We start from the raw sequence: 19246 nt of genomic DNA, 5'->3' as shown, positions 1-19246 counted from the left end.
ATTTTAGACATCAAACTTCATTGTGCGCTATTTTAATAGGAAAGAAAGTTGTTTGTGGTTAGTTTAACCAAAAATAGTCTGCTTTGTTTTCATGAAATATCCTGATTTTGTGGCAATGGGATGATTGATTAATTGAATTAGGCTTTTTTTTTTTTTTTTTTTTTTTTTTTTTTTTTTTTTTTTTTTTTTTGCAAGGTGCAATCTGCAGCTTCTGCCAGGTCTTTTTTGCTGAGCATTCAGATAATCCACAAGTTGACTCAATATGTGATTGTGGTAACAGATGGTATTTTCCACAAGAAAATTCATCATTGAGAAATGTCACTGCCTTAACGGGAAAATAATCTTTTTAGCCTTCTGTGTGTGTAAAGCAACTTGTTTCAACAAACGCTTCATTAACACACAAACGAAGGAACCGCTCCATGCAAGGACAAATAATCCTAACCTTACTAATGTACACCACCCACTTTCTGAGCCAATGGTTACCTCTCATTCACCCTTTCATTTCAAAACACGCACTACAATAGGACAGTTTCCCAACAGCAGCACCAGTGTCACCATGGAAACCGACACTCTCAGTTGATCACCCCCTGCTCATCAATTTCGAAAACGTGCACGCGGTGTGTGAGCGCAGGCTTCTGTCAACAGCAGATTGATGGATGCGTTCATGGAGGAGATCAGTGTGGATGTTGGATGATTAACAAGACCTTCTGCCCGGTGAGACATACTGGCTGGACCATGGCCATTTTGTCACAGGGGCGGGATCTGAAGGGAGCTGGCGTTCAGTGTAATTGCCGGGAGAATCCGTATTGAAAAGTGTCCATGCAGATAATGCCTTTTGTCCTTTTCCCAGAGGCGAAACTACTGTACTGTGGCATTTTCTGCCTTACATGGATAAGCACAGACATCCAAGGCACATGCTGAAAGCTGGACGAGTCATTTTGATGTATAAATGTCCTATATCTGAGAGTGTGTGTCTCATCGTGAGAGATCAAAAATCACAACAATGGGAGTTAGGGTTCATTATGCGCATGTATAAAAGCTCCATTACTGAGAAAAAAGACAGTAGGCTACTGTAAGACAAACTGTTCACTTGTCAAGGATACCGCCTTAATAATCCATTTACATTTTTTTCAAGTTATGATGTGAAGCTTTGATCATGTCACATAAAGTAAACAATCCTATACAGAAATGTGCTATCCGTGTCATTTTTGGCTGTGGATACAGAGACCACACAAATCCATTATTTATAAAACTAAAGATTTTAAAATTTAATGAATTGATGGAGTTTAACCGCCTTAAAATACTGCATGAAGCCCACCACAAAATTCTGCCAGTTAATATACAAACTAGATTTATAAAAAAGGGAAAGCGAGTATAAATTAAGAGGAACATACATTTTTTCTCAACCTAAATACAGAACAAAACAAAAAGAACGATGTATTTCAACTAAAGGTGTCAGTCTATGGAACAATTTGGTTTGTAAAACCAAATCTTCTCAATCGATTTGTATTTTTAAAAAATGTATAAAAGCATATTTACTGCAAAAATATATACAGCAAAAGGATATGCAGTTGAATTATTTTTTTTAATTATTTGTCAGTATTGTAACACCAAAAGCGTCTTGACCGCTTGCTGTCATTCATTTTGTGCCGATTCTTTTTGTGTGCGTTACAGTACATAATACAGTATAATACAGTATATAAACATTTGGCATCTCAAGACTCCCAATTCGACAACAAGAGAAGCGACATTTGTATGTGGACATTACACATGCACAAATGCTGATAGCAGAAACCATAATAAACAAAGGTAGCCTAATAAAATCATTATGTATGAACATGTCAAGCCTACGGAGCATCCGCGTTTTCATGCCAGCCATCTGGGTAAACAGTGCTTTAATTAGGGTAGACATTCCTCAGGGTAACTTGTGTGTTTACGTATGTGTGTGCGTGCACCCACACATTTATGTCAAGGCTGTAGTAGGACATACAAGAGAAGCTTTGATTGAAAAAAAAAGTCAACCCAAGGGCAAATAATGTCAACAAAAATAGGAGATGAGAATTTTTTGGTTAAAAAAATTCATATGCAAGATGAAAATGTCATTTTACAGAAAATTGGGAATGTACCAATACCAGGTATCAGTACTGGGCCGATACCTGGCTTTATCAAGGTATCAGTACCCGCGATGGTGACCGATATCGGTATCAGCCACCATTTTGTGGCCATTTTACGATCAGGAACTAGAAATGAGAAAATAGAAGAGTAGAAAAAAAATGCCATTAATTTCAAGCAATATTAAAGAAAATGCTATTTTGGGATATATAGGTGTGTCTCTAAAATTATCTTCTGTTATTTATTTACTTATTTATTTATTTATTAAAAGTACTCGTGGTATCAGTATTGGTGACTACTATGAGTTGAGTACTAAAAATGGTATCAAGTGACACATTGTATGCATCATATAAGATTGTAACTATCTCAAATTACTATTTTTTTCATATTTTAATTTATAAATATTCATTTTTTAATATTAAAATTTTGAGCTATATAATGTTTATTGTGGACAAAAGCCAACAGCTGAAATAACTGTTTCTTCTGCCTTTACGAAGGTAGTTTTCTAAAGATTTACTTAAAAATAATAGTCAAACCTTCCGGCAAATAAAGTGAGCTAAGACTTGTTTCTGCCAGATAAACTGAGATGTAGCACTGCCAGGCGTGTGACAAAGAGGAGGTGACAAAGTGGGAGTGACACAAAAAAGTGTGCAAACATTCAAATAAGAAGAAATTTTTCATCTAAGTGTGAATGATAAAATCGGGATTTATTGTCGAGATCATGGAGGCTTCTTCTCCGTGGACATGGAGAGGTAAAAAAGGGCAGCACAAGCAGCATGAAGGTGCAACATATGTTACCTGCCTGGAGGGAGCCAGCACCTTATCTTGCTTCTGCTGTCAGGCCACTTAAAACGAACCAGCAAAATACAAATGAAGCTGAATAAAAAGTGAAACGGCATTTGAAATAGTCACAAGAATTCACCAGCCGCGTCGATGTGGGAGCTTTCCATTCATGGAGTTTCTACAGTCATTGTGTGGCTTCCACTGCTTGTGTAATCCTCCTGGGAACACGCGGAGGATGCCAAAGTAGCATCCAACTCCTGTTTCATTCTCTAACATCCTACTGTTTGTCAATACGGATTCACATTTTCGCATGTCTGTACGATGGAAATGTCTCAGTCTCAGTTTCTTTCATTTTGTTGCTCGTTTGTTTGATAAAATATTAATGACACCCAATTTTTAACTTTATTCATATCCTGGAGCTTAAAGTCTTTGAATTTATGTTCACTGGATTTCTAAGTATGGATCTTCCAATCCATTCTGTGCCCTTTTTTTATTTTGCTAATGTCGTCCTGCCTATAGAATCAGTGTTTTAGTTCTCAGAGGTCTGCACAGAGTGGGGTCTTTCCCATGGGTTGACCAAACAAAGAGCCTGGCTCGCTTCACTTCTGTTTGACTGCACAGGAACAGGACAACACAAGCATTCACCACAGTGCCTGCTGCTCCACGGCAAAATCATAGCGCTCTTGATGGCCACTGTTAAGGCATACTCGATTTTTGCTATGGGACATCGGCTATGTAACAGACACTTCGCACGAGACATTTCTTTACCAGTAAAAATACGAATCCAGAATGAGTGAGACGCATATGTACTATACTGGAGCATATATTAACTGATATAGGATGAAAAGCAAATTAAAACGCAAGACAGATTGCATTTGATCACAGTGCAATGGACAGTGAATGGGGCACAAGTGGGCACTGATCCATTTGTTGCAGCACAAAACACATTGATAAGAAGTCAAAGATATACATCTGAGAATGTAAACAATTCCCCCCCAAAAATGTTCAATTGGTCAGTAAAACCTAGTTGGGGACATTTCACATTCTGACCAAATAGAATATTTGTATACACGGAAACCTGAAATTATTCACACTCTGGCCCAATGGTGAATGAAAGGAATTTTAATTTGTTAAATGGATATTTTCAGGGCTCAGAGTACAAATCATTTTAGACATGGCTATTTATGCCAAATAATGAAAATAGCTCAGAGACTAACATGTCTCAAGACCACATTCTTACACTTTCTTGCATCATTAGATAACCGACAAATTCCGTTTTACTAGAAATGTGGCAGATTTCCAAATGATCAACATGAGTGATCACTCGTAGATTTGGACGCTAGGTGGGATTGGGCATGTGTTTACGTTGACACAGCAGGCACAATTTTTCACCACTGTCCACCACCCACATCCCGTTGGCACCTGCTCCATCAGAATTCAGGTCAGCAGTGAGAGTCACGGAATTGCTCTGAGGATGAATGGTAAAGGGGTTGGGGGGTAAATGGAGGTTGGGGGGGTGGGGGTCTCTTTTTTTTTTTTTTTCCGCCTGACTCCAAAGATCAAGCTCCTGACAACAATCTACGCTTTGTGTTGGAATCAAGAATCGTAATTGAAGGTCAGTTGTGATTTGTTCTAAACAAATAGAAGACTTGATGGACGTTTGCAGGTCTTGTCCACGCTTGTCTTGAGTCGTTTGACTTTAATGGCATTTTACAATAGTTCATCTGAACAACACTTAGGATGTGGCAAAACACATTCAGATATACGGTAATTGATCATACACACTATAGAGATTCTGTAATCTAAGGAGATTAGTGATTTTTCACTTGGAAATGTTTACGATATGTTCTGTCCCCAATAAAATGTGCCCTAATAGGAAAACTGTGCTCTACATATTTGTCTCAAGTACACTTTTGAGCCTTTTTATATTGTAGGATCATGTGAAAAAAACGATCCAATGTTATGAAACATCAATGCGAAGGGTATGCTTTTGATCATTGAAAAAAAACAGAAAAAAAAACTTTAAATAGTTTTTTACGGCCTCACTAGCCCTTCTTCCCTCACCCACCTTTCCTTTGCCCCTTCACTCCTTCACAAATCCTCAATTAAGTGTGCAAAAAGGGGCTCTGAGCAAGGTTTGTGTGCGTCTTTGTTCACTCCGGGTGCATCGGCAGGCATTAATGTTCCTCTTGAGCATGTAAATGGCCTTGAGCTGTGGGAGCAAAGAGCCGAGCTGCCACTTGTCTGCTCGGATGCGGGAGTGCTTCATCACTTGTGGACATTTTCGGAAGCCAAAGGGGTCTCATGCATGAGAACTGCAGCACCGAGCACAATGACCACACTCGGATGAGAGACCCCTGCGTCCATGCACCCCCCCTCCTCACACTTCTTCCGGAAAATAACCACTTTTTTTTTTTTTTTTTTTTTTTTAACGCTCTCCCTCAGGAGCCTTTCCCGTCACCCTTTATACCCCACCAATCTTCCCCTCCTCTCCCCCATCACCCCGCAACCCCCTTTACCCCACGATGCTTAACCAATCATCATTTGCCTTGTGCGTAGCTCCCCACCGCTCAGCCTATCACCATCCCCGCAAGCCCAGCTGATAGAGCGTACTGTCTAGTTTGTTTACCTCACCCACTTGTGCAACGGAACACACAACAATCCCCTTCATTGCCTGTTTGTCTGAACCCCCTTTCAGGACCGAAAGGGGTGAGAGGAGAAAGTGGTGGGGGGGTGGGGGCCTGCAAAAACAAAAACGAAGGAAACAATTAAATCGCCCCTCCTCTCTATGATCCCCGCGCTCGCGGTTTCCCAGCTCGATATTCTGTGAACTAACTTGGAGGCCTGTAAAGTGGCCCATTATTCTAGTCGGGATGGCGTGTTCCAAGAGCGCTCTGCCTCAATGGCTGATTAACACAGAGGGCTTTTTGTTTGTAGCTTTTGGCTCACTGCATTATACACTGCTTAATTAGGACTAGCATCTATCTATCTATCTATCTATCTATCTATCTATCTATCTATCTATCTATCTATCTATCTATCTATCTATCTATCTATCTATCTATCTATCTATCTATCTATCTATCTATCCATCCATCCATCCATCCGGCAAGTAAATCATCCAAATCATCCTTGTTTTAAACATTCTGACGAAAATAAGAAAAAGGTTATAATGACATTTTTATCAATTTACAAAATATCTTTCCTGTTCGAGGTAATCCATTGTGACATCACAGAAAATCCTGGTTTGTCACTTAGTACTACGATGAGTCAGCCAGGATTTTGTGGAATTTACATTGTAAGCTTACTCCTCGAGTGAAGGGGCTTTACCATCTGAGTAGGTTAAGGCGCCTTCTCTGGGGATTTAGTCGAGACGGAAATGAGCGGAACAGGGAAAATATGCTAAATGATTTTCATGGATTTAGCTAATTAATTCCAATGACTTGAGTGGGAGAGATCTTCAATGACAACATAGCTACACCCAAACGTAAAAATTGGCGTATCTTGATTTTTGTGCTAGTGCAAGCCTTGTTTTAGTCTAAAAATCGGACTCATCGCTGTAACCAGCGGATGAGTCTGGTCAATGTCGGCATCCATTTCTGAGATGGGGAAAACCATACCAAATAGACAGTGAAAAGATTCAATCATCGAAGAGTGGATGTGATGTCATAAAAGTGGGGCGTATGAGTGGAAGAGTAGTAAACACATGGATGTACATATGACATTTATAATATTCATATGTAAGTCCTTAGTCCATGAGTAAACTGTAGCGGTGGGCGGATATGGAGTAAATTCTACTCAGAGACAGTAGCGAATGACATCGTTGAAAAAACTTGATAATTCATGTGATGACAGTCGAAGAGTGACGTTGCTCACGAAGAATATGTCACAGCAAATAAACAAATTTGTTTGCACGGTTTGTTTTGAAATGGGACGAAATTGTTTTCAATGGCCGAGTGACTTTCTTTCATTCAAGAGAGTGGGTGTGGTTTGCTAGGCTAGCTTCTTTTAGCATGTTTGAGAATTTGGAAGCTAGCTGTGCCGAGGTCCGCTTTCTGAGGGTGTTTCCTTTGACACATCCTCGTCGGATCTGGCAATTGGTGGTTTAAGTAGACTAAACCAGGTCTAAGTATTGGCGCAGGTAGTGTAGTGTGATTTTGGTGAATGTGATCAAGGTGCAGACAGAAAGATTCTGAGCTCAGCGGTAGGTGTAGTGAATGTCATTATGTTTCATTAATAAATATGACAACAGCTTTTCAGCCTCTGAATCACTGTACAAATGAATTCATTGAGCAAATTATTATCAGGGATGATTGATACTACTTTTTTTCAGACTGATACCGGTTGGCTAAGTACTGATAACACTAGTACATTTGATACATGTAAAAAAACAAAAAACTAAAATCATGAAATCAATGGCAAATGGCTGTATGTTTTTTTTTTTTATTTATTTATTTATTTTATTTCTCATTTCTTGTTCCTGACTGTAAAACGACCACAAGACTGTCACCACTGTCGCAAGTACCAACATCTTAAAATAAAGCCGGGCATCAGCCGAATACTTATACTTGGTATTGGTGCTCTCCCATTACTAATCATTATCATATTTCTTTTTTTTAAATTATCCTATTGGCCTCCAAGTGCTCACTTCACAGTAGTTTACTGTGATCACTGGGCACGAATATAGAGCCATGACTGGCCGTATTTCCAAAGAAAGGGATAACTTGGGATCTTTTTCCATATTTTTTCATAATGAATAGTGGTAATGGTGAAATAAAACTAATTTGCTTTTTTGTATAGGTTTAGCTGAACATGTAAATATTTTGTGGGGGAATACCACTAAAAGAAGGGTAGAGGAAAATATAATCATTTACATAGTATGATGGTAAATTTCATAGTGTATGAACAAATACATATTTCCCACCATGAGATCAAGACTCCGATGGACTATGTTGCCTAAGAGAATCATTCCAAATCATAAATAATAAATCAAATGACTATGTGCTCAGTAAATGATACAGCTTCGGCGGTGGAGAAATTTGGACTTGAGGAGTCTCACAGGAAACAAAAACAGCAGATGATTGATTGGTTATTATTTATAAGTGGATATTCCAGTAAATATGCTCATTGTGTTTTAATTAAGTTTGTCATGTTCAAACAAGGTGTATGTTAGCACCTTGGGGGATGGCAGTTGTCTTACAGTTTTTCTCCATAGGTTTGGCACATTTCTTGAAACTGAAATTACATTCTCAAAATACCATGGACAAATCCAAAAACCACCTTACAATTGGTGTCCACTGAATGGCATTCCTCATTGCTCTCATCAAATTACCAATGCCTTAGTACATGTCTTAACTGACGAAGTGGATCTGTACAAAGGGTTGTGTGCATTTAGCCAGTTAACACAACATGCTCACATTTAGCACATTTTCCAAATGAATAGATCTTGCTGATCTAGCTACTATACTACTATACTCTCCATTCCTCAGTCCAATTGAGGAGTTTTTTGCCGCTTGGAGGTGGAGTGCATGAACATTGGGCACAAGACCAGTTGAACCTACTTCAAGCACTGGAGGCTGCACGTGTGGACGGGGGATCAGTCTAGAGAGGATGGTTGAGACATTCACACCGTTTTTTTTCCCTTGCTGCATTACAAGGGAAAATATCCACTGTGACGTGGATGAAAACCTTTGGCCAAACAGAGAGCAGCGTATGGATGGCCAAGAGAATGAGGACGTTGGCCAAGAGTGACTAGTGAAAATGTTACAGTAGTTGGGTCTTCATTTACGCTGTGCACTAGATATAATTGTAGTTACTAGTTTTGAGTTTTTCATAAATGTATAGAATTCGGCTTACACTTTATTTTGTCGCACTCTAATATGTAAGTAACTTTGTATGGATACAAACTGTACCAATTTCCTTGACTAACTAGTATGTCAAACCGCATACTGCTCTTTTTGACCCCAGCTATATATGATTGTTTGTTGTTAGCGGGTTAGTGGGGACTGACTACTTGTATGACATGAAATTTGATTTTGACACCTAGGTAAGCTGTTTTGGGAGATATATGAGCTTTTGCAGATGACCAGTGATGTGCAAAACCATCCAAGTTTTTTTTTTTTTTTTGCAAAAGCACTAAGTGAATGCAGATGAGCCAAAGCAATTGAGAAGGATCTTTGCAGTTGTACCAACTCTTTGTTTGGGAAAGGAACTTGGAGCAAAGCACGTGTGACCAGTTTTGCTAATGAACTGATTGTGCACAAATGTAAGTCTGTTTGGCCAAATGAGCTTGTAGTTTTGAAAATGTCATTTCAGTTTCAAGAAATGTGGCAAACCTATGGAGAAAAAAAGTGACTGGTGCGATGAGTTGTGCATTTGTGTCGGAATGCCCTTTGTGTCAACACTACGCGGGTGGTGTAAGGAGAGGCTGGCATTGCTACTGCCGCTGGCGCTGCTCACTCCCAACAGACTCCGCTGTTTAATTAGTGAGAGGACATCCATCCTCCTTAGTCTTCTTATTGGCAAATCCCGAATGATGCCGAGACCTCGCGCCCCTGCGAGGAGCGCCGGAGATTTATGACAACGGTCGACTGTGTTGTTTTTGTGTGCGGCTGCCTGCAATTACACGTTAATGTGCAGGACATTTGTTAACAGGGCGTGTAAAGGCATGTGATGTTTCTGTGTGTCTATTTTTGCTAGCGGCAGGTGAGCCCATCGATGTATGAAATGTGATTTGCGCACTAATGCCATTTCACAGGCGGAGCTGCCCAACACAGCTGTCAGGTCTTTATGTAGTCGACAGATTACCTGATAACAAAGACTCTCTCCATGAACTGTGCATACGAGATACTTCTAGTGATTGCTTCCGTCTGACGTCGCTTATATTCTTAACTCTCCATCCTAATGTTACAAGCACCTTCTTCCCTCCCCGCTTTATAAGTCGCCTTCCTCCATGCACGGTTGCTCATCTATCATTATACTTTATCCTGCCTACCGTTCCCTCTCTCTACTATACACCTCTCGCTCATCCTCTGTCATTCCCCTCTCAACCATGCGGTGGATTATATTGGTGCTGTAGTAGGGGGAGGGGTGGTCCTGCCTTACGAGCTGATTTAATGAGCTCCTGTGGGGAATGGGCCGAAGCCATCAGAAGCTGCGTGCTGCCATTTATCCAGATCTGTTTAACAGATGTGCCTTTTGCTAATGATAGCAGCGCTGCTTTGTATTTGCATGATCAGCCGCATAGCTTTAAGAAAGAGGTGAGAGATGAGGTAGGTGCGGAAGCCCTCCACAGTGTCGAGAGAAAGTAACCATGAATATGGATGATCTTCTTTTCTCCACTGGCCTTTCATCTGTGCTGCAGTGGGAGATTGATGGCAGTTCGTATCAGGAAGGTGGGGGGGAAACAGTTTTCGAGGAACATCCTGGAAAAAAAAAATGCCTCATATCAAGACTACAAGGGGAATTCTAATTCAACAAGAACCACAATAAAAGAGAGAGTAAGAAATGAAATGTGCAGTAAAGGGATGTGCAGACAATCATTGGAAATCACTTAACTGTAGTGAAGAGGGCCGTGGTTGGATTACATTTCAAACTCTAGTATCTCTGCTACTTCATGGAGATGAATGGGAATTATCCAATTCAGTCTATCTCAAACCCTCTCCAGCATAATAGGCCGTTAGTACGTAATTAGAGCTGAACTGGTCACATCTGAGAGACCTTATGCAGACTACAACACGAGCCTCAGGATTCCCAGAGGCTCTGTCTCTAATGACTGCCTCATTATCAACACAAAGGGAAACAAAGAGAAAACTTAGAGGATGCTGACAGGCAGAGAAAAACTGATCAGTCATACGTCGCCAGGATGAGACGCAGCCTGATTGGGGGATTGGATGGTAAAAATGGAATGAAAGTAATGAAACATGGTTGTGTAATGTTCAGTCATGACAAATTGGAAGTTGCTGCATTTGATGTTCAGTCACATAACTGGGATTGTGGCTAGAACAAGGAAGTCTGTGCTCGAAATCTTTGGATTCTTCTATAATTCCACAAGACAGTTGGTCAGCTCCTTCAGCACCAGGTGGTCACTGACCATGGTACTGAATTCTTCTGAAACTCTTAGAAGTCACAAGTGGTAGTTTGTCATGACATTTGAATGGTACATTGATCACAGGCAGGATGATGACAGTATTATAAAGACAATATTGGAGGACAACCATCATTTTGCCTTTTTAAATTGTGTTCTTGCCATCCTCTTTATCATTTGAAAGTGACATATATCTGTCCACTAATCAGTTGAGCATCATGAGTCTGGCATTTTCCTATACATACTACAATGTTGTCTCACTACTTCACAGTTTGGGAATGAACGGATTTTCATTTGTGAAATTTGAAACCTGTTTTCTGGTTAAGGTATTTTAAGATAAAAACTAGTTATTGAGCTAAAGTTTTGTTGTCCTCATTTGCTGCCGGGTGTGCAGAGTGCGCATCGGCTCACATTCATTTATGTGAGCAGCCTATAATCAGCAGTTCGATTTAATGCGTTTCAAAACTTTAATTTATTTATTTGACTTTTGATCGTAATGGCTTAATAGTGCCGTAAATCCCCTCCAAATTAAAAATAATATTAATAATAATAATAATTGAAAAAAAATCATAACTTGAGCTACACGCACCTATAAAAGGACCCTTTCAGTCTTGGCCACATTAGGCGGGGGCTTGAAACATTTCACGAGCCAAAAAGTGAGGAAACACTGTGATCAAAATGGAGAAATACTGGAAATGCATATTTCTACTGGCATGATCATCTCATTTTCAAATTCCAATGTAGCTTTTTCTATGGCCATACTTGAAGTATCAAGGGCAAAAACAGGCTATGAAACGCACTATGGTGACAAGGCTGCTTATGAAGCCATAGTCAACTTTTCAGTTTGTAAAGTACAACCAAAATGTTTTTTTTTAAACAAGCATAAAAAGTCAAAGACTTCTTACTTTGTACCTCCAAAATCATTTCCTTGAGTTACTCGTCAGCATTTTGAGGGTGAAGTATGCAGAGTATACTGTATATTGTTTGCAAAAAACAAAACGAAAAAAAGTGTGATGTTGTGCACTGTAAACAATCTCAATAAAAATAATACTAATCCTAAATTAATAGTGCTTTGATGAGCCCTCTCTCTTATTGGTTTCTTATACAGTATATATTATATGCTGATCGAAATGACTCACACCTGCAAATGTAATCAAGCAGACTTCACAACTGTAGCTACTTTGCACCATTTTTACTGGAAAACATATTTGAGTAGGAAGTGTAATTAAAAGACATAACAACAAAGCCTCCCTTTCTTCAAACGTTGGAATTGATCTCCCACTTCCTATGCAGCGCACAGCCTGAAGTGTTTGCTGAGGGCTTCATTTTTCTTTTTCACAGCTCCCAGGCAGCCAGAATGCATGAGCCCGTTTCTTCCCACTCCATTAACAAAGTAGCTGTGAGGCCCGACGGGGCCAGATATATCCGGAGCCTGGCCCGGCTCCAGTGGTCTTTACCTCACATTATATTGTGACGCTCTAGTCATGAGAACGGCCATTGGGCCCCAGAGACGCAAGTGGGAAATATGTATTGTCATTTGCATCTTCTGCTAGCACGTTCGACAAAACACGCACACACACAATCTAACTTTAATGCACATTACACATTTGTTAGTTATGTAATCAAAACTACACAGTTTTGTTATTCTGCAGTAGATGTTTGCGCTGAAACACAGATCACGGACACATTTACAATCTAATTAACCGCAATCTTTTACATGAAGGCAATTTGCCATCGAGATATGTTGTAACCCATCCTTAGATTGTGGCCCCGGTGGCGTATGCTAATGTTTGTGAGCTGTGTGTATTCGTGTGGTTGACAGCGTCCTCCTTCCCCTTCATCCCCTTCTCTCGAAGCTGCAAAGTGTTGCCAGGACAACCCCTTGGTGTCCTGGCTGCGTCGCAGCAGCCCTCAAAGCCAGCACTCAGGGAACCTCCACGCACTGGGAAGGCAGCATAAAATCGGGATAATCGCCGTCGATTACGGCTCACAATGAGCCGCGGCTTCTGAAAGATTCATTCATCTTGGCAAAAAAAAAAAAAAAAATGTGGAGGAAGAGAAAGGGGCGTCTTGGTCCCGCCGCTGCTCTCCCACGGTGGGCAGAGGAATGACATCAGCGGCCTGAAAGAACCAGCATGCCCGTCGCCCTCCCCTCTCGCTATATTCTTATATTCCAATTTGAACCCCGCCCCCCTCTCTCTGTTTTTTTTCTAACCCCTGCCAGTTTGGATGCAGTGCTTGGCCGGGAAACTTGGGGCCACTTCCACTGTTTGCTTGTGAAACAAAGCCTCTCAAAAGGAAGCGAGAGGAAACAGAGCGCTTCACATGGTAGCAGCCAAGAGCAAGGATGGCCGCCTCCGCCTGCCCCTCTCAGGCCCCTCTTTTGGCTGAGAGGAGGTGGTGGGATCGCAGCAACCCCTTTCCTCCAGAGTGTCTCCCTGTAACCCTTTCCTCTCTCTACCCCCGACTCTCAAATAAAAATGTTACATTTTCCCTGAGAGGGCCTTTTGAATAGGTATGACGTGTCTCAGGATTAAGAATGAGGGATTTCTCATGATACAACCTTTGCCGACAAGGATGACATTCCACCAGCTTTTGTTGCGCAGACGGCCATTTGTTTGAAGAGGAAATAGCTTTCCAACACATTTCCCTCATTAGAATAATGTGATACTGCTGAATGCTTTGCGACGTCCCATGCTGCTGGGAGACGAGAGAGAAATCAGCTTGACTCCGTCCTCACATGACTCATGATGGTCATTTGTACTCTGGGGCTACTTACAAAGACATGATTTGATGGTTTACCTTCAAGTGCTGTAAACTTTTCATAATCAATATATTAGGGGTGTGCATCTCTCCATAAAAGATGATTCGATACAGTTTTCGGTATGTGCGGTGTGAGAAACGTTTCAAGGATGATTCGATTTGAAAGTGGAACGATTCGGTTCGGTATGGTGCTGCTCAGTTTAAGACGCAATGACTTTTTTGTGGTCTTTTTACATACATTTGAATAAAATTGTCAGTTTGGTAAATGCACAATTTCTTTCAAAGATATTACGCTCCAACTATAGACGATTTGATTCGGATTTTGATGTATTTCAAAGTGGAACAATGGTTTGACCCAGTAGGACAACAATTTGATTCAATATGGTGCAGCTCTGTTTGAGAGGGTATGATGCAAAGACTTTTTTTTTAAATGGTCTTTTTACTTATACCTAAATGAAACTGTCAATACTGTAAATATGCCATTTCCTTCTAATAAAAGACAATTTGATACATATCTTGATTATATATCACTGTGGAACAATTGGCTCTGTTTCTATGCACTTACATCTTAAAAAAAACTATTTTCTTGTTTCAATTTTTTTTTTTTACACCCCTACGCTATATTATGCCTTACACCACACATACACAATGTTGCATATAGTTGCATAAGCACTAAGAACTGTAAGCATGAAGTCCCATCTGCCCTGCATCACCACTGATGTTAAATCGTCCGTTTTCGGCAAAACGTTTATTTGTAGAGCTCTGCATATTGAGCCATTAGTGGGCATCATTATTGCATATTCCACAGAGGTGGATCAGACTGGGAGTGGGGATTACATTGTCCAGGGAATGGAGGGACCCAGGGATTGTGCTCGTAAGCTCAGATATTAATTTCTCTCCTCGTCTCTCCACATTTATTTATTTATTATTTGTATGCGTGTGTGTGTGCGCGTGTGTGTGTTTGGCAAGCGGTGTTGATGGTGGAGTCAGGAGGTGGGGGCTTCGCTTCGGGGTGGGTGGGTGTCTGCAGACGTCAGGATGGGCAATTCAGGTGGTCCCTTGCAGTGGCTTGTTCTGTGGTCTGATCCGAGTGGACTTGTGCTCTGTGGATGTTCAGGAGTTGCCGGTGGACAGCTGACAGCCACCAGCACATCTATGCTGGCCTCAGCCAACAGCCATACTTGGGACCCTATCATCCGCTGCGCTACTTTTCATCCTTGCATGGCGCAGGCGTGATTTTACAGAGACCGGTCGCCCTGTTTGAATACCAAAGCTGGAGAAGTGACCCTGGCGAATGTATATAGCTCTTACTGCAACTCCGCCTGAAATGAAGTAAGTCCATTTGGCATTCATACATTCAGAAAGGTCAAGAGTGAGTGCTGTCATTTTGAACTTTAATGCTGAGGAGCTTTCAAAGCAAATGTAGCTGCTTGATTCAGATCACTATTAATTCATTTGTGGGTTAATTACCATGTGCAAACTAATGTGACTAAGATCTCAGCCAAGATTAACTGATTTACCCACCTGAGACCGTCACTCCCCCGCCCCCCTCTCCCCCCACGTGTGTGTCTGTGCACTTGCGCACCTGTGCAGAGCATAACTGATTCATGAGATTCTGCGAATGGCTAATAATCCTCATGACAGATTTATTTACTACATCATGTTAAACTAATGTCTCAGGAGTTTACTGATCTAGAATATATTGTTTAGGAATTGTGTCACTATAATCAAAAATACCAAAATGTATCATACAATATAAATTAATAAATATCAAATTGATAATACAGCAGACGAAATATGCATTACCTAATATGCAGCATACTCTATATTGTACGCACTGTCCAAAATGAATCATAATAGCCCAAAATTATTATTATTACTAGTAGCAATAATAATAATAATAATAATAATAATAATAATAATAATAATAATAATGTCTAGGAAAAAATGCCACAAAGATGGGCCAAGAGATATTAAATGCAGTACGAATGTCTGGTTTACATTTTGATCAAAACGATTATGTACTTGCTGGCCCACTATGCCAGGAGGAATACAACTGAAAGCATGAGCCCTACACCTGGAATAGTTAGTAACAAAAAAAAAAAAAAAAAATAACACTTATAAAAGGTAAGGAGAAAAATGAAGTTAACAAAAAATTACAAGATAAGCATGCTTTACAAGAGGGTAATAGACTACAGTTGAACCATTAAAACAAAATCAAGACGCTGAATATAACATGTGACTAGGATTCAGAAACCGGTCTGGAGAACCACTTGTGCAATGTCTGCAAGCAAGGAATAATCCGACAAGCTTCTGCTCCTGGAGTCCTTTTAAAGTCAGTGATGAGGAACGCGCCTCAGGTGCGGCACTGGTGGGAACGCCCCCTTCACTCGCCCACTGGAAAAACACCAAACACTTCCTGAGAGTAGGATCATGACAATTTCAGGACTAAATTCAGAGTTAATAATTTAGGGAGGTGAACAATGTGCCAGACTCAAGGCAGATCTTGCCTGCCACATCATTTTTGGTGGCCTGGAAAGTGAATCAAATGAGTCAACTTTTGTGAATTTTGCTAAAATCTGTACCAAAATTTCTAATTGTGATACATAAATAATGACATTGCGATATTGAAAGCATTTTCACCAAATTCGTTTTCACAGTAACTTGAGCAATAGTTGAACAACCTCTTATCCTTGACTTCTGGTCTCAAAACTAGTTATCCATTAATTTGTGATGTATATGTAACAATATAATGAGGGAAAGCGTATCTAGTGTGGCTCACAACTATAAGTTTGACAGCCTTGCTTGAGAATATGCCAAAACTGGGAAACAAAGGACTGAATTTCACAAACCTGCAATCCATCCACCGTGTGACTTATATTCAATTTGTGTAAAAAAAAAAAAAAAAAAGATATTTTCCATCACAACCAACATATTTCAACTATATGATACCTATTTAACAAATCTTAGGAAAACAAATAAAAAAAATAAAAAAGCAACAACTACTCAAAATATATGCCCAAGTTATGAATCATGTCTTCAATGTGCATACTTTTTTGCAAGTTCATGTGTCTTGGTGAAAAGGGTTCTAATGAGTCTCATGACAGAATAATATCCGACCTCCATGACATTTAACATGTGCTTCCTCTCTCGTCAGTGCTAAAAATAATGTGGCCGGGAGAGAAGTGCGAAACAATTTAATTAACTCCTCATCACTCTTGTGGACAGGGATTCTGCGGCACTGCTTGCTCGCTTTTCAACTCATTTTCCAACAATTTTTTTTTTTTTGGTGCTTTCACTAATTCAGCTTTCATTGCCTGATGTATGAAAAAAAACAAGCCGAGGTGGAGTATTATGAGAATGCCGTCTGTTAGCATGTTCATTCTCTATTTCACACGACACTTTGAAGTTATTAAGAGGAGATTGCAACGCTCCATCTGTGTGCCTGGAAGCTGCCCAGGTGGTCTTCCTATATAGTCAATCTCACAGAAATACACAAAGCTTGAGGAGATGTGTGTGTTTGTGTATTATAATTAGTAACTGCATTACAGTAGTCTCCATTATTTGCAGACAAGGAACAAGCCCAACATAGCCATAACCCAAATAGCGAACTTCTGTGAATAATTGGCACTTGAATTCATGTGATTATCATAACAAACATAACAAATTGTGATACTTTGGTCGTATTTCAAATGCTTGCAAACATCTCCAAACATTGCTTCAACCTAAAAAAAATAATAATAATTATTAAAAAAAATTAGCAACCAGCTTTCCCTCAAGCATAACCTGTATGGCTAATGTTATTGTGACACCTTCCCAGCATCATCTTTTGTTTTTTTTTTCCTGTTGCACTTATATGCATGTAGAATTCAGTGCCTACTGTAGTATCAATCTGCATGAAAGAGTTCAATTGGACGACGAGGTGTGTTCCACAATGCAAACTTTTATCCAAAATTCAAGGCAAAGCAGGCCTTTGGGCACCACGTGGGCAACATCGGTGCAAAACATACCGGACATGCAAAAATTACAGATGCCAGTAAAATGATTTTTGTGTTTTTGACATTAGAAAAGCTCACACTAGGTGCATAACTCAGGTGGTTGTGTGGGAGTCTCCCAAGCTGAAGGTTGTGAGTTTGTTCCTCAACACTTGATTGACTTACCCGCCCCACACACACATTTTTTTTTTTTTTTTTACTGTCTTCCTAGTGTACTACTCTAAAACTGAGTGTATTTGGTCCACTCTAAATAAAGTCAAATTTACTCTACAGAATTTACTGTGTAGCACTTGTGAGGAACATTTGGCAAGCCCCGAGGCCAAGCGCGTGAAGAACCCGTTAGCTGTTGTAACCAACCATAATTTATAAGCGCTTCATTTCACAGATGAAGATATGACACAGCAGTCAGCCGCTGAGGGTGGGTACAAGGACAAGAAAATAATGCTGAGACTTTCATTCCAGCCCTGAACCCCAGTGGTGAGGTCAGATGTCAGTGTCGCATAATTCCTTCTCAACAATCGGTCCCTGCTGCCATTAAGATGTGATTCTTACAGATGAAAGGCAACTTTTGGGGCCTTATTTTTTGGGCACGTGCAATTTTGTGTCAGGGCAAGTCTAGTTTAAAGATTGCGTGCCCTCGCAAAAAACTTTGCGTTCTCTCGCAAAGTTTGCGAGGGAACGCAAAGTTGTTTTGCGAGGGAATGCAAAGTTGTTTTTTTCGCTTACCATGTCACCTTCGCTGCGCCGTAAACACTTCCGGGTCATCTTCCATGTGAACAAAAGCGACGTGTAAACAAAGCAGTGGAAAAATACATGCTCCATCCTAATCGCTTTGGGAAAGCTTTCCCACTGTTTTGTTTCATGTTTACAAACGTTCCATCCTCGTCGCTTTTGTTCACATGGAAGATGACCTGGAAGTGTTTACGGCGCAGCGAAGGTGACATGGCAGGCGAAAAAAAACAACTTTGCGTTCCCTCGCAAAACAACTTTGCGTTCGAACGAAAAGATTGCGAGGGAACGCAATCTGCAAACTTTGCGAGGGAACGCAAAGTTGTTTTGCGAGGGAACGCAAAGTTGTTTTTTTTTCTACCATGTCACCTTAGGGGCTCCGTAGGATCGTTCCTCAACCTTTGAGTATTTTGTTGTTGTTTTATTCAAGACAACTCAACTTTATTTATAAAACGCTTTAAGAACAGGCATTGCTGTAAACAAAGTGCTGTACAGGAAACATAAATCGGTTGTGCAGTAAATCATAAGATAACAGAACAAAGACCAAAGCAAACATTTTGAAGTGCGTATACAAGTTTTTTTTTTTTTTTTTGTTTTTTTACAGGTAAATACATTTTACATCAGTAAATTAATAAGAAGTAGGTGAGTGAATAAATAAATAAATAAATGCATAGATAAATAAGTAGCATAAACATCAAATTCATACACACCACAAAACACCAAAAACAAGTCTCATATTGCTCCAAAAGCCAAAGAATACAGGTGTGTTTTAGGACGT

At 40.1% G+C, this 19246-nt stretch overlaps 1 protein-coding gene across 3 annotated transcripts in view; it reads left to right on the top strand.

Annotated features, from left to right (window-relative positions):
• The window catches only part of LOC144015711 (excitatory amino acid transporter 2-like), a 41029-nt gene that overhangs the window by 615 nt on the left and 21168 nt on the right, over positions 1 to 19246 (top strand). Inside the window, exon 1 of one of the 3 annotated variants that reach the window (XM_077515948.1) lies at positions 14794 to 15076. The exons of 1 other annotated variant lie outside the window; for it this stretch is intronic. In XM_077515948.1, the coding sequence (XP_077372074.1) occupies positions 15039 to 15076 (38 nt within the window). In that variant the 5' untranslated portion in view covers positions 14794 to 15038. Of the gene's footprint in view, positions 1 to 14793; positions 15077 to 19246 lie in introns of those variants that run through there. One more of the 3 variants, XM_077515950.1, reaches the window with a different exon arrangement.

The sequence above is a fragment of the Festucalex cinctus genome, chromosome 3 (assembly GCF_051991245.1).
Source record: "Festucalex cinctus isolate MCC-2025b chromosome 3, RoL_Fcin_1.0, whole genome shotgun sequence".
Lineage (NCBI taxonomy): Eukaryota > Metazoa > Chordata > Actinopteri > Syngnathiformes > Syngnathidae > Festucalex > Festucalex cinctus.
Note: the sequence above shows the minus strand (reverse complement) of the source record. Positions and strands in the feature narration are given on the sequence as shown.